At 33.1% G+C, this 17,084-nt stretch overlaps 1 protein-coding gene across 1 annotated transcript in view; it reads left to right on the top strand.

Annotated features, from left to right (window-relative positions):
- Positions 1 to 1,218: 1,218 nt before the first annotated feature.
- LOC110030231 (30S ribosomal protein S1 homolog) overlaps positions 1,219 to 17,084 on the top strand; it is a gene marked incomplete at its 3' end in the record, with an annotated part of 30,410 nt that continues 14,544 nt past the window's right edge. Inside the window, 2 exon segments of the mRNA XM_020732849.1 lie at positions 1,219 to 1,618; positions 6,329 to 6,488. Coding sequence (XP_020588508.1) covers positions 1,355 to 1,618; positions 6,329 to 6,488 — 424 coding nt within the window.

Below are 17,084 nucleotides of genomic sequence, written 5' to 3'. Positions count from 1 at the left end.
TTACTGTTTAAACGCTCGTGGGGGGGGGGGCACATCGATTTCAAAGGGTAGACCACAATCACAATTCACAAAAAAAATATTTTTATGCAGCTTTAGAATAATATTTTGGTGACTAAAAATAGTATAAAATATTAAATATTTAATGAAAAATATTTTTTTGTCAATATAATTGACACAATCTATTCATAATATTTCAAAAATTACACAGATAAAATTTTGATAAATTTTAGTAAATATTTTTTTTTGTACGAAAGATAATCAAATAAAATGTCCAATTTTTCAAAAAAGTGACAAAATTGAAATCTAAGTAGGATACTAGTGGCATATCTTAAGCCAAATAATTTTCCCAACGGTCTCATGAAAATAATTAACTCTAATGAAATGTACCCTCTAATAACTTTGATAGTTTTTTTAGCAACTCCACTGGGGTGTCTCCATATTTAACAACTGGTTTTTAATTAAAATCAACTGCTCTTAGTGAAGGTAAGCCCTTTTTGCTCAAGTCAAAAGAATTCCAATCCATCATAATTTGAAGTTTTGAAATAATCCTAAAGAGAGACAAATTCTCCTAGAGCTCCCACGCCTCGCTAGTGCTTTCTATCCCCCTCTCATACTAGCTTTGGCGAGACTAGTGGAAAATTTTGGTTAAGCCATCAAAACAGGCCTTCCTGAAGGTTGTCGTGAGAAGGATATTTGCTCGTGGTGATAAAACTCTTTTCAAACCTATCTTTATGTAATTTGTCTCTTTACAATTCTAAATATGACATAAGTAACAAATGTATTCAACTTATATATATTTTTCATTGCTCTTTATTCGTGCTATTATAAATAAACCACCTGAAACTTGCTATTTACTAATCAATCACAATCTTTCATCCATTATTCAAATTCTCACTCAATTATCAAATTTCATGATAAAACTCCACTTCATAATTTTCATTTTCATCAAATTCTCAATAGTTTAACCCTGATATGTGCAAATACATCTGTTTGGAAGTTCAATAAAATCACCAGAGTTAATTTTTATGTTGATCTGTTTGTAATTACTTTTTTAATTTAAAATGTAAAAAATTTAATTTACAAAAAAATGTTATATAAATTTTTAATAATGCGATTATATATTTTCGTTTTTTTTTTAATGCGAAACGCTGCACTTTTTTTTTTAAAAAGAAGCTGACGAAGACGCCTGGGGCTCCAGATATTTGGGATTTACTCGGACTTTATCTTTACATTTATTTCCATATTCGTCGGCGTTCTCTTCACCTTACCTTCCCTCTTTCTTATCCAAATCCAAGTAAACATTGGTGCGCTCGTTTTCTCACTCGCTCGATCTCTATACCTTCATCGATCAGCAATGTTCACTGCGATAGGCTCGTCGTCAAGGGGATTAGTGCTGATTTACCGTTCGTTTGCTGAAAATGGCCACGCCGATCCCTCGACGGTCGCCTCTTCCTTGTGTCCATCATGGATTGGTTTTAGTTACAGAAGGAGGTCTTCGCTTGTAAGAATTGACGCTGTTCCGAAGCCCGTTGCATCAAGTAGCGGCACAGAGCAGCGTGAATCTTCCCGCTGGGAATCGACGGACGGAGGCGCTAGCGACGAAGCTTTGCAGCTCCGGGTAATCTTTCCAAATGTTTGATCAGTTCATGCATTGGAGTTTCGTCGTGGAGTTAAGTTGGCTGAGGTCTCAGTGGTTGATATATATATTTAACGGATTAAAGTTGGATTTAACTAAGATCTTGTCAGATAGGAAAAAAAAATGACAACTTTTAAACCCTGGATTTAATAAATCATAATCTTCCATTGATGAACAACCTTAAATCATAAAGAAGCTGAATAAATAGAGAGATTTGGTTGTTAATACTGATGTGTGCTAGAAGATTCGTAATGACAGAGTAATGGATTGTCATCTTAACGTTACACGAGAATTTTCCACACCTTAGATGAAAGAAAATAACCAACAAGAACACTATAAGTTCTTACGTGGAAAGTCTGAAAAGTGAAAAACTTTGGGACCGGACCTAGTTGAAGAAATCCACTAGAAACTGGTGATTTCAGTTACAACCCCTTGTCTCACTGACGAGAAATGGTTACACAGTTTCTTGAGTTACAACGTCGGTGTGTAGATGACTCTGCGGTCGTTGACTTGTGGTCAATGACAATCGACTATGAAGTGATGCTGGACTTCAGCTCTAAACTTCAACCTTTTATTTAGGCTTCAAGCTCTCCTCCCATGAGAGGGGTGGGGCTCTATCTATAGAGTCTCAATTACAATTAATGAAGAAATATGAATCATTTTGATTAGACGACTTAAATGATTTCTCTCAGTTAGACGGCGTTCAAGGGGCATTTGAGTGCCTTAATGATGTCAGACTTGAGAAATTTTGAGTTCGTTGGATTCGTTTTGTCGAGATGCTCGATTTGACCATAACTCACCATATTTGACATTCGTTTAAATTTCCAAAGATGTCCAAAAAGCTTTTAAAAGTTGTTTAATGGCTTGATTATGACTTGATTTGGTTCAGATTAGAGTAATTTAGGAATCATTGGGTCTGTCACGTCGAGCTAGTCAGTTTGACTGTAAGTTTGTTGAAATTAGAGCTCTGGATAAATTTTGATCGAAGTTTGAACATTTCTTGCTCAAAAGATTTTAAGATCAACGTCATGCTTCGAGATTCATGTTGGATGATGAATTTTTTGATAACATATCGATTGCCCCTATTTTTGGTGAGACCAAATTCCTGATGAAAAAATATTAAGATCTGACATTTTTATTTCTTCATATATAAATATGTATATAATTATATTAATATTCATATATGGTAAAAAAACTTAAGCATCTATATATATATATATTATAACTAAGATGCTTAATTATATTAATACATATTCATATATGGTTAAAAAACTTAAGCATCTACATTGATATTATATTGGGTAGCGTTTTGTGGTTATATAAAGAATGTATATTTGCTTGTACGGTGTAAAAACTTAAGCGGCACATTCCTGGCTTATGCGTTGGAAAGTTGGCTTAATTGAATTTTATCTTGCACTAGAATAAGAAATTTATAAATATATGTTTTTTCTTTTTAAGCTGGCTGCTATGTCCTCGCTAGCCCTTGGAATAGAGATCGTTTGTAGGAATTTGAATCTCTTGGAATTGGGAACGCCGACAAGAATTTGAAACAATGAAATCAGGATTGCTGACGAGAAGGCAGAACGCTGAACGACGAGAGGGGGAACAATAACTAGAATTTGGAGTGCGAAACGCCGAAAAGGAATTGTTGGGGTCTTTATTTTGCTGTTTTACGTTAATCCGAAACAGTTTTTTTTTTTTTTTGATAATTGGTGGATTCTAAGCCTACAAATTGAGGCTAAAATGAGAAGAGATTCAAAAGAGGGTGGAGAAGGAGGAGTAAAAGCGGAGGAGATCTACCCAAGAGGGACAAAAAAAGGGGGAAAGGAGAGAAAGAAGGAGTTATCTCTATCCTTGCCCAATAGGTGATCTAAGATCTTCCCTTTTTTTCTTATCTTATTTTGTGAAAAAGTAGGAAAAAACTGTTCTGAAAGTTATCCATGACCCTGCCCATCAATACTTCATCAATACTTTAGAGATTTTCTTTCGCGGTCTTCTCTCACGAAGAAGCAGGAAAAAACCATCCTGAAATTTATCCCCGATCTTGCCCAGCAGGACTCTGGGATTTCCTTTCACGGTCTTCTTTCATGGAGAAGGAGAAAGCTGTCTTGAAAGTTATCCATCGATCCTGCCCCAGCAGGACCTCCTAGATTCCGTTTTATGGTCTTTTTTATTGAAGAAGTAGGAAAAAACCATCCTGAAAGTTATCCCTGACCCTACCCAACAGGATCTTCGAAATTTACTTTCACGGTCTTCTCTTGTGGCCCTTATGGTCTTTTTTATTGGAGAAGTAGGAGAAAATCATCCTGAAAGTTATCCCTGACCCTACCCAACAGGATCTTTTAGTTTCACGGTCTTCTCTTGTGGCCAAACAGGAGAAAGTCGTCTTGAAAGTTGTCCCCAGACCCTGCCCAGCCAGATCTTCGATATTTCCTTTTGTGGTCTTGTTTTATGGAGAAGCAGTGGAAAACTATCTTGAAAGTTATCCCAACTCGGCGCAGCAGGACCTTTGGGATTCCTTTCATGACCTTCTTTTATGGAGAGCAGTGGAAAACTATCTGACACGTAGAAATACTTAGTCACAAATTCTACGACACTTCTTTTCAATCTTGGCCACCAAAATATTTTCATAAGCTTCTAATATATTTTATTACTCCTTGGATGGATAGTATAACTATATAAATATGCTTTTTTAGAATTTTTTTCCTCAACCTATCCGCATCTAGAATATAAATCTTGCCTTTATATCTTAATAAGTCATATCCCTCTATCATTTACTTCTCTAAATATATGTCTTGACTTACTCTAAGATTTGAACAAAAATATCTCTAGCAAGTGAATTTTCTAATCCTATCTTTTCAAGTCATATGTAGGATAATTTCTTTTATAGAAGTATAGACAATGATTTTTCCATGCTGCAAATTCCAATCCCTTTAAAGATGTATAGCTGTAAATTTGAAACTATTCTGACTCTGAAAGAATTGTCAAATTTGGGACAATCATTAAACAAGTTTTCAACTTTTAAAATTCTTCCTTACAATAATTTATCCATTCAAATTTCACTATTTTGTGTTATTCTGGATAATGATATAACAATCTTAGAAAATTCTCTTACAAATCTCGATTGTGTGATAGAAAGTACCGCTTAGGCTTAAATGAAAATTTTATAAGATAATGGTGAGACCTGCATTGCTGTATGGCGCAGAATGTTGTTCTATAAATGAAAAGCATAAAACCAAGTTAAGTGTTGCTGAGTTGAGAATGCTTAGGTGGAGTGACTTTACACTTAGAGACAAAATGCGAAATGAATATATCCGTGAAAAGGTTGAGGTAACTCTGGTGGTAGACAAGATTACAGAGAGTCATCTTAGATGGTTTGGTCACATTAAACATCGACCATCTAATAATCCAGTTAGGAGATTAGATGTTTTAGATTCGACTTATGTTAAGAAAAATAGAGGTAGATCTAAAAAGACATGCTAAGGTGTATAAAAAATGATCTTAATTTATCAGAGTTAAATGAAAATATGACACTCAATAGGACACAATAGAGAAAAATGATTCATGTAGCCGACCTCTCTTAGTGGGATAAAGGCTCGTCGTCGTTGTTGTATATACCTTGAACTGGAATGTTTTTCCTTGCCTATGAAAGTTCTATGATTTGAAAATGAATTGTTAATTTGTGGATTCGTTGGTCTAATTAGAAATCACCAAAACGGTTATATTGATAATACATGCATCTTGTATGCAAGCATATATTAGATAAATTTTATATTTTGAGCAATGTGTTTTAATGAAGTTTCTGTAACCATTTTGATCAAAATTTGTTATATATCAATGTAGTTCATGGTTTGTATGAGCAAGATTTATTTCTCATCAATTAAAACAATGCTTATAAACTTCTTAGATATTTATGCTAGAATTAACATGGTTTAGCTAACTAAACATCACATCTAGTCCATACGAACACAAGAATCATGTTGAATGAATCAAACACATTTTTTAATAAAACAAATAAGGCATAGAGCACATGTCAAGAAGAACATTTACTATAAGAAGTAGTACATTTATCTGTTAATTTGTAAAGAGTTACCTACCTAACATTGGCTAAATATAATCTAATACATTTTTCATAATTTTATCAGTTCTCACGTCAGTATGAACTAAGAATACTTATATCAAGTGTACATTCAATACGTAAAACATCAAATGTTACATAGCCAAAATAACTAATTTAAGCATATTATTGTGATCAACGGTATATATGAATTTCTTCTAATTTATCTTGTAAGTTATCCAAGGTAAACACGTGTTGATGATATCATCTATATCAATCTTTTTCTTTACAGTATCATAAAAAATTGTATTGTTTAAGCAAACTTATTAAATCTTTGATAGCAATGTACAATCTGATACATTCTTCTCCCAAATCCATTAACTCACTATACTAACGTCTAAATGCATATACATATATAAGAATTAAATTTCATAATTTCATGAGGCCAAGGGGAAGACGCTAAGACTGGTTCGGTTCTCTCGGAAGTTAAAGAATTGGCTGAATTCTAGTTCTTACAGAAATTATTTCTATCAATTCTGTCAACAAGGCGTCTGCAAAGCCTTTTATAATTCACACTGTACTTGCTTTTTAGACAATTGAGCATTATCTCACATTATGTTTCTCTGAAGAAGTAGAGGTCTGCTGATTGGAGGGCAGCAAGGACATACAAGGAAAGTGGTGTGATTTACGATGGAAAAGTAGAGGGTTCAAATGCTGGTGGTTTACTGATTCGTTTTTATTCGCTACTTGGCTTTCTTCCATATCCTCTTTTGAGTCCTTCTTATTCTTGTAGAGGTACTCACTGTTATACTTTTCTCTGATAAATATTTTTTTGTAATTTGCATAAATTTTATTGCTTATTCATACTAACAATCTTGCAAATTTCCGATTTACTTGTATGCTGGAAATCATGCTAAACTTTTATTTTTACTAATCTCATATTTTCTTTGTCTGGATACCTAAAATGCAGATTTTCAGAAAAGCAAATAAGCTTTTAATGATTTCCTGAAAAGAATTTGATTATAATATTTGGACAATGTTATGATGCAGAAACACTTGGTTTCTGTATTTTGGAAGCCTTATTTGAACTTCTCAAATTTATTTTTCCCATATGTGAAATTGCTGTGCTATGATAATTTTTGAAAGGATTCTATTCATTGACCTTCATATTGTGGAACAGGAGGGAAGGCCACTTGTTCATTCATTGGTGGCTACTGGGATTTGATATTACATGATTAAGAGCCTAAAATATATGGAAGCTTTAAATTGGAAAATTTTCTAAGCATTTCAGGCCAACAACATTGAAACATCAATGGTTGTGCTTACCCATTTGTAGTAGTCAAGCTAACTGACAATGTGTAGATTAGACTTGAATCTATAAGTCATAAAATTTTCTGATAAACTCTTATTGTAAAGGAGTAGTGATATCTGATGTATCAATTTTAATTGAATTTAAGGTTCAAATCCAATTTTGATGAATGTTTTCAATAATCGGGAATTGATAGCCCCATGGTTTAAAGATAAAACGGAAAGAAACTCAAATCATGAAGACAAATGGTAGAAAATTTGGATCTAAGTCATAGTTCAGTTGTGTATAATTTAGATTTGATGCTGCGTTTTAATATATAATATTTTCAAAAAAAGGTAGGAGGTAGCAAAGAGAAAGAGTGCTGGAAAACTTACTGCATTATTGTAGTCAATATTTATATAAATAGAGGTGTGCAAAGGTGAAAAAAGGAAAGAAATAAAAATATCCTAGTAATAAAATAAATCAAAATTATACATCAGCTCCTGATTAGCACTAAGGTAGATCATATTTTCAAAAATTTCATTGAATAATTTATCATAATATCTCACCCACATATGTTGGATATCTTCCTCTAAGAAAAACACTCTTTGATTTTCATATTTAAAGTACTTTACTTGAATTAAATCCTTTTTTTTTTGTTTGGGTAAAAAAAGTGATCTTAATATAGGAAATAATAGCAAAATTTTTTATTTTTACCGTCACATTAGTAAAAAAAAAATTGATGAGGCTTTAAAGAAAACCAAGGGTAGCAAATCAATAGGATCCGATGATATCCCAATTGAAGTGGAAATATTTAAGAGATTTGAGAGTTTCTTGACTTACTAAATTCTTTAATATTATTTTAAAAACTAAAAAGATGCCTAAGGAGTGTAGGAAGAGTATTTTGGTCTCCATTTTTTTATGATTAAAAGTGATGCACAAGAGTGTGCAAATTTTAGAGAAGTTAAGTTAATGTGTCATACATTAAAATTATGGGAAACAATAATTGAGCATAGGTTAAGACATGATACAAATATTTCTACCATGGAAACCATACATCTGTTGAGAGGTTTAATGGAGAAATGCAAAGAGTGAGGAGGACATACATAAGTTTTTTATTGATTTAGAAAAAAGTTTCAAGAGAAGTTCTTTGGAGAGTTCTAAAAAAAAAGGTGTTGATGTAACTTATAATGCATATAATCAAGTCATTAAAGTTATGTATACTATAGCTGTTTCTTGTGTTCGAACAGAAGGAGGATTGACGAAGTATTTTTCTATTTTAATTGGATTACATTATGGATCGACTTTAAGCCTATATCTTTTTGCTTTGGTTATAGGTGCTCTTACTGAACCTTTATAAGAGAATTTACCTTGGTGTATGCTTTTTGTTGATGATATCCTACCTGTGGATATGAATAGAGAAAAAGACCAAGATAAACTTTAATTATGGAGACCTGCGTTAGAGTCTAAAGGCCTTCGTTGAGTAGATCTAAAAGTGAATAAACGAAATGCAAATTTAGTAGTAGCAGATCTAGTGACAGAGTTGTGATTATGGGTGATCAAATCATTAAATGGTGTAAAAGTTTTAGATACCTCGAGTCTATTTTCAAAGTGATGGTGATATAGATAGGGATGTTTTAGTAGAATTCAAGTTGGTTGGTTGAATTGGAGGAATGCATTGGGCCTTTTGTTTAATAGAGAAGTACTGTTTAATCTTAAAGGAAAACTTTATAAAATGGTGATGAGACCTACAAAGCTTTATGGCCCAGAATGTTAGCTTTTAAAAAAGAAGCATAAAGCTAAGTTCAATGTTGTTGAGATGAGAATGCTTAGGTGGACTAGTGGTTTGACACTTAGAGACAAAATGCGAATCAGATGTATCTGTGAAAGGGTTGGTGTAGCTCCAGTGACAGACAGGATTAGAGAGAGTCGACTTAGGTGGTTTGGTCACATTAAACGTCGCCCAACCGATGATCGAATTAGGAGAATAGATGTTTTAGATTTAACTTATGCTACGAAAGGTAAAGGTAGACCTAAACTGACTTAGGTGTATTGTATAAAAAATAATCTTAATTTATTAGAATTAAATGAAAATATGATACTCAATAGGACATAATGAAGAAAAAAGGATTTATGTAGCCGACCCCCCACTTAGTGAGATTATGGCTTGTTGTTTCACTAATTAGCACTATATTGATCACTACATCAGTTGCCTTTATTACGAGCACAAATTAAAAGTTGGCAGAACAGCCAACCGAAATTACTATCAATGGATTTTTTTAAGTCGTCCAATGTCTAACTACCAAGAAGACCATCTTGAGAGAGAGACCATTAGTCACAACATGTGGGAATTGCCATTTTGGGAAGTTCGCCTTCAGGATAACCACATTTTGGTTTTAACTCACTCTTTCAAGTTAGCTTATGAATATTACGTGCTGACATGTCTTGTAGCATGCTAATTTTTCTTTATATTTAACACTTATTTTTGATTAAATTGAACTTTAACAGAAGATATTTCCATAATTTTGTTGCAAATATAAAAGGTAGGAGATTTGAAACAAATTAGAGCAGCAAACAAAGCGAAAATGAGACAAATGGAGCAATGGGGCGAACAACAGGTTGGCGCTAGCTTCTGGCGCCTTGGCATTGCTCCATAGCACCGCAGATCCGCGCCTTGGCGCCAGATGGTGTTCAACAAACAGAGAAGGTGGCGCCATGGTGCCACAGACTGATGCTCAGGTGCAGTTGTTTCCTAGCTTACCCGAGAAGGTGGCGCCTAGGCACAAGAACTGTCTTAGACGATTTCAACACGTCTTGTAGAGTTATTTGACAGATCTAGACTTTTGGAAAAACACGTTTTGACACTTCCAAGCCCTGAAATTCTCCATGAAGGCTAAGAGATCGTTGGTAGGGTAGAAAATGTAGATTTTTTTCCTTTTTTTCAAAGAGATCGTTGGTAGGGTAGAAAATGTAGATTTTTGCCTTTTTTCAAAAGATTGGTGAGGGGATTTTGAGAGAAGGCGCCTTGTCGTTGCTCTATGGCGCCATGATGCTGCAGACGAGCGCCTACGCAACAACTGGCGCCTAGGTGCCACAGACTGACGCCTAGGTGCCAGTTGTTTCCCAGCTTACTAGAGAAGGTGTCGCCTAGTCGTCAGAATTGTCCGAGACGATTTCATCATGACTTGTGGAGTTATTTGACAGATTCAGACATTTGGGAAAAACACTTTTTGGCATTTCTAGGCCCTGGAATTCTTCAAGAAGGCCAAAAGGTCATAGGTAGGAGTAAGAAATGTAGACTTTTACCATTTCTCGTGAGATTGGAGAGAGGATTTTGAGAGAAAATTGTAAGGGAATTGTAGTAGCATTACAAGGAACATTAAGAGGCTTTGTGGGAGGAATTTGCATATCTTTTTCAGAGGACAAAAGCGAAGTATATTATTATTTAATGCCTTGTACTTGTTGTAAACATATATTTAGTAGATTTGCTTGTGTTAAAATGATGTCTTCTTTGGTGTTCTTCATGATTTGTGAGTAGATTTCCTTTAACCATCTCTTGTGTTGAATAAGTAAGATTTCTAGGATGCTTTTAGAATTGATTTTTAAGCTTTAATGTGATAGTTTTTTTTTCTATGCTTCATTTACTTTTTGTACTGCCATATGAACTGTTTAAATTATATGTTCACCATATAGACTCGAGAGAGTAATGACATGAACAACTAGGAAGAATCACATTATACTATTGGGTGAAGGAAAAGTAGTCCATAGGGAAGTACAAATAGATAGGAAAATAGACTTTGATGGGTGTAAATTAGGGACTCTAAGGTGTCAGGCTAGAATCCTGACCAATTTGATATAGGATTTAATGAATTAAAACTAGGGTAGCCAAATTGAGGGTATAAATTGGAGACTCTAGGGTGATATGCTAGAATCGTTATTAATATAATCTAGGGTTTAAAGAATTAATACTAGGTTAACTAAATTTTTTTATGCACTCGACAGAGGGTAAATAAGAGGAATGCTTCTATTTGTCACTAGCCAAAATAACAATTTAAAGTATTTTATCCTACAATCCACTTATGTAATCACCAGAGAAAGGTAATTTTTGTACTACCTTTCTCTTGTACTACCTTTCTCTTGTGATTACATAAGTGAATTGTAGGATCTAGTATTTTGAGTTGTTATTGTGGCTATTGAAAAATAGGAGCATACATCTTCTTTGCCCTCTATCGAGTGCATAAAGAAAACTTGTTAATAACGTATTAATTCTTTAAATCTTAGATTACATTGGTTATGTTCCAGCCTGTCACTCTAGAGTCTCCTTATACCCTCAATTTGGCTAATCTAGTTTTAATTCATTAAACCCTAGATCAAATTGGTTAGGATTCTCGCATGTCACCCTAGAGTCCCTAATTTACACTCATCAAAGCCTATTTCCCTATCTATTTGCACTACCCTATGGACTATTTTTCCTTCACCCAATAGTACGATGTGATTCTTCCTAGTTGTTCATGTTATTGCTCTTTCAAATCTTTATGGTGAACATATAATTTTAACAGTTCATATGGCCAATACAAATGTAAATGAATCACAAAAAGAAAACCATCAAATTAAAGCTTAAAAAGAAATTCTAAAAGCATCCTACACATCTTACAAATCTTACTTATTCAGCATAAAATAGGGGTAAAGGAAATCTACTCACAAATCCTGAAGAACACCATAGAAGACATCATTTTAAGACAAATGAATCTACTAAATATATGTTTACAACAAGTACAAGATATTGTAGGATCTAATATTTTGAGTTGTTATTGTAGCTAGTGACACATAGGAATATACCTATTCTTTGCCCTCTGTCGAGTGCATAAAGAAAATTGGTTAACAAAGTATTAATTCCTTAAACCTTAGATTACATTGGTTATGTTTCATCCTGTCACCATTCCTTAAACCTTAGATTACATTGGTTATGTTTCAGCCTGTCACCCTAGAGTCTCCTTATACCCTCAATTTGGCTAATTTAGTTTTAATTCATTAAACCCTAGATCAAATTTGTTAGGATTCTAGCATGCCACCCTAGAGTCTCTAATTTACACTCATTAAAGTCTATTTCCCTATCTATTTGCACTACCCTATGAACTACTTTTCCTTCACCCAATAGTACGATGTGATTCTTCCTAGTTGTTCATCTTATCGCTCTCTTGAATCTTTATGGTGAACATATAATTTTAACAGTTCATATGACCAGTACAAAATGTAAATAAAGCACAAAAAGAAAACCATCACATTAAAGCTTAAAAATTAATTTACTCAAAAGCATCTTACACATCTTGCAAATCTTACTTATTCAGTAAAGGAAATCTACTCACAAATCATGAAGAACACCATAGAAGAGATCATCTTAACACAAACAAATCCACTAAATATATGTTTACAACAAGTACAAGGCATTAGATAACAATATACTTAGTTTTTTCCCTTTGAAAAAGAGAAGCAAATTCCTTCCACAAAGTCTCTTAATGTTCCTTGTAATGCTGATACAATTCCCTTACAGTTTTCTCTCAAAATCCCTCTCCAATCTCTCGAGAAATGATAAAAGTCTATATTTCCTACTCATACCTATGACCTTTTGGCCTTCTTGAAGAATTCCAGGGCTTGGAAATGCCAAAAAGTATTTTTCCAAATGTCTGAATCCGTCAAATAACTCCACAAGTCATGCTGAAATCGTCTCGGACAATTCTGACGACTAGGCTTCACCTTCTCTGGTAAGCTGGGAAACAACTGGCACCTATGCGCCAGTTGTTGTCTAGGCGCTCGTCTGCGACGCCATGACGCCATAGAGCAACACTAAGGCGCCAACCTATTGTTTGCTTCATTGCTCCATTTGCTTCTTTAACATGAAAATACATTTCTTTAAAGTATAATTTCATAAAAAAATAAGTGTTAAATTTAAAGGAAAATTAGCATGCTATAAGACATGTCAAAATCCACCAAACTTAAATGTTACTTGTTCTCAAGTAATACTACAACTTTGAAAACTAATTTTGTTGATTTGAGGAAGTTTGTTTCTTCAGGATTTCTCATAATTTTGCATCAAGAATGTCATAGTGCAATATAAGGGAAATTTTAGTGAATAGAGTTAGAACTAAGGTATAAAAATATCTTATATTCAATTTAGGAATTCTAATTTTTTATTCATTTCAAAATTAAGTGCAATTTGTTAAACTTGAGATTCTTAGAAAGTATAAAAGACAAAATTTTAAGCACTCTATTAGTAAAGATTTGACTAATACATTTATGAAATAAGAACAAGCTTAGGATTGTACCTAAGTTTTCTTCTTTAAGAAAGATCAAGTGAAATTAATTTTTGATTAGACTTCTCCTCACTTTTCATTTCTTCTACTTTTCTTTTCCTTTTTCTTTTAGGATCATTTCCAATTTTATCTTTTTTTTATGCGAGGATTACTATATCTGGACCAGTCTTTAATGACTTTGAGTTTCACTATTCTTCTTCTAAAGTTAAAAACTCAACACTTTCCTTCATTTAAGATTTGTGAGTATTAGTTTGAAAATATGTTTTAATAAAGACTCATTTCTTATGAAGTATAAATCTAAGAATCTTAATTTTTCAAAAATACAATTCTGTTTTTACTAATAGTAAAATCTATTTCCTATTGTTCTTTACAAAATATTTTAACTTTAGAATAGTTCTATTTTTCCAAAATCTCAATTAAGTTTCTTATAACATCCTCAAAATTAAAATTATAGTACTCTAAAAGTAACACCGCATATCACAAGTCATTTTAAAGTAATATCAATTTAATATGTAGACTATTGAGGAGAAATAAAGTTAAGCTTTTAAAAAAAATTTTCTCCCCTCAAACTTAATTTTTAACATGCATAACATTAAATATAGGAAATATAAGAATGAAGAAAAGCCATTACTCTGAAATAGTCTCACATTTCTCTCAGAAATATTCTGAAGTTTTCATCAGGACAGAACAACATGCAACATAAAGTAAATCTAAATTACACATGCTAGAATAAAAATTGAACTGAAGAAAGTCTAACTAACATTGCAGCTATCAACATAGAAATAATTAAAAACACCAAACACTTGTCCATAAATATTTCAAATTTACAACCCTGGCAAATAATATCCAGTACAACCAGTAAAAAGGAAATGCGTTAGTATCTCATTGACAACAGTAAAAACTAAACAAAAAGAAACATCAATTCTCATTTTAATAACATACAATTAAATAATCTACACTCTTATAACAGCAGTCACAACACACCACTCACAAACAAATATGAACATGTCACTCTAACACTAATAACCATCGGGTGTCTCCCATGAAACGCTTGGTTTAACGCAATCAGCCCGACAAATCCAAGTGTTATTCATGTCACAATTTCTATAATAAATTCTTGAATTCCTTTTTGTTTTTTAATCATCCCAAAAGTTCTCTCTAGTTCTGAGTCGTAGGGTTCAAGGTCTGCAGCTTCTAAACTATACATACAAATCTAGAGACTTAACTAATAGGATAGATATCAAGCACGTCAAACACTCATTTTTTTTTTTGAATTTTCTCTTTTAAATAGGACACAATAATTAAAACACACTATATAATAATACTATAATTCCCAACACACTATATAATAATACTACAATTCCCAAATCTAAGTTTTAGATGTTCAACTAAAATTCTCCTAAAGTTCTTACCGTAGCTTCCCCGACAACGACGCCAAAAACTTGATCCAACCCAAGGTATATCACTATTTTGTGCAGTCCTGTTAAAGACACCAGAAACTTGATTTACTCCCCTAGCTAATTGATTTATTTTTTAAAATTAGATATTATTACTCCTTGGGGTTTCTTAGGCAAATATACGTATCATTTCAGTAATATAGGGTTTTATTGAGTCAGGATTATCGATCCCACAGAGAAGTGAGGTAAGAAATTCCTTAGGCTATGTACTAGTCTATTATGTTCAGTTCTTAGTTTGGAATGACAATTAAGGTCATTTTTCTAACAACTACTCCTAAATACAACCCTAAGTCTAAAGTTAAATCTAACTAGACAAATTGGTTTGATAAATTTCAAGAGGTAAAAACTACCTTTCTCTTGTGATTACATAAGTGGATTGTGAGATCTAATACTTTGAATTGTTATTGTGGCTAGTGACAAATATGAACATTCCTTTTCTTCACGCTCTGTCGAGTGCATAAAGAAGTTTGGTTAACCTAGTATTAATTCTTTAAATCCTAGATTACATTGGTTACGATTCTAGCATGTCACACTAGAGTTTTCAATTTATATCCCTAATTTGTCTAACTTAATTTTAATTTATTAAACCCTAGATCAAGTAGGTTAGAATTCTAGCCTGCCACCATAGTGCCCCCAATTTATACCCATCAACACCCATTTCCCCATCTTTTTGCACTGCCCTATGGACTACTTTTTCTTCACTCAATAGTGCAATGCGGTTCTTCCTAGTTGTTGATGTCATAACTCTCCTGAGTATTTATGGTGAACATATAATTTTAATAATTCATATGACCACTACAAAAAGAAAATGTAACACAAGAAGAAAACCATCTCATTAAAGTTTAAAAATCAATTCTAAAAGCATCATATACATCCTAGAAATCTTACTTATTTAACAAAGAGAAGGGATATCCATCAACTAATTTGGTTTTAGGGTTTCTAGGCAAGGGAGTTTAAGATGATGATAATTGATCAAGACTTTTCATATGATTTGAAGCTCCTGTGTCAATAATATTGGATTATTGGTCTCTATTAACACAATTAAGACCTAAAGGTTTTGAGTTAAAGTAAGGGAGCTCGCAACTTCGAGAATTAATAATTTGTTTTGAAGATCCAATTGCTCTTTGTTGAAGGGATTGTTACACAATTTTCATATTTTTTTTATCTTTATTTACACAATTTTTATTTGGCAAACATTTAGATTGCTCCAATTTGCTGATTTGCCATGAGTTTATAATAATTTTCTTTTGTGATTGTTCTTTTAACAGACTTAACATTAATGGTTGCCTCTTTTTCCTCACCTTGAATAATGTGCTCAGTTTTGTCTCAATTTGTTATGAAAAGTATAAAATATTCAATTAGATTGTTTTTGATATCTCCAAGCGTTATTCTCAATCAACTTTCTCGTCATTGGACTTCATTGAATTTTTTCAATTTTAGGAAGTAGGAAAACCCCCCTTAATTCTCATATGAAATTCATCCGTCTCTTTATTGAGATATGCAAGAAAATTGTTGGTTTTTCTTCAACAAATTTTGACGAAACATTCATATTGCTCCAATTTGTTGACTTGCCATGAAGTTTCTAAGAATTTTCTCTTGTGATTGTTCTTCTAATAGATGTAACATTAAAGGTTGCCTCTTTTTCCCCGCCTTGAATAATTTTCTCATTCTTGTCTCATTTTCTTATGAAAAGTATAGATTTTTCAATTAGGAGATTGTGTTTGATATCTGCAAGCATTATTTTCTATAAACTTTCTTCCCATTGGAATTCAATGAATTTTTTCAATTTTGGGAAGCAAGAAGATCTCCTTGAATTCTTTTGTAGGTGGTGGAGTCTTAGAAACATATTCTGGCGGTAATGAGGAGGTATGTATTTTCTCTTCATCTCCTTCCTCATTTTTTCTCATCTAATAATCTTGTCACTACCTTATCTTTTTCTCGGCCTCAACAAGTTTTTTCACCACAAGCAGACGCTCTTTCTTAGTTTGATTGCTGCAAGCTTCACCCTCTTGTCTTCTGGCGTCTCTTTGTACTTGAAGATCATCATCTCAACTAATTATAGCCATCCATTCGATGATATTGTTTTGATTCATACCTCCATCAAACTCTAGTAAATCCACTTTTATTTTAAAATATTTGTGTCCTCCATATGTTGTCTGCTCTCTTGGCCTCCTCTGATAATGAATTCTAAAGCATCAGAGATTGTCTTATTCATCACTGAAGTCATCCCTATAGAAGGTATTCAAATTATCGTCCCTTTCTCTGCGTCAATTCTCTATCTCACGATGGAGGGAAATCCCTTACAGGCTCCATCATCCGTCTCCGCAAGCCTCCA

The sequence above is a fragment of the Phalaenopsis equestris genome, unplaced genomic scaffold (assembly GCF_001263595.1).
Source record: "Phalaenopsis equestris unplaced genomic scaffold, ASM126359v1 Scaffold000682, whole genome shotgun sequence".
Lineage (NCBI taxonomy): Eukaryota > Viridiplantae > Streptophyta > Magnoliopsida > Asparagales > Orchidaceae > Phalaenopsis > Phalaenopsis equestris.
Note: the sequence above shows the minus strand (reverse complement) of the source record. Positions and strands in the feature narration are given on the sequence as shown.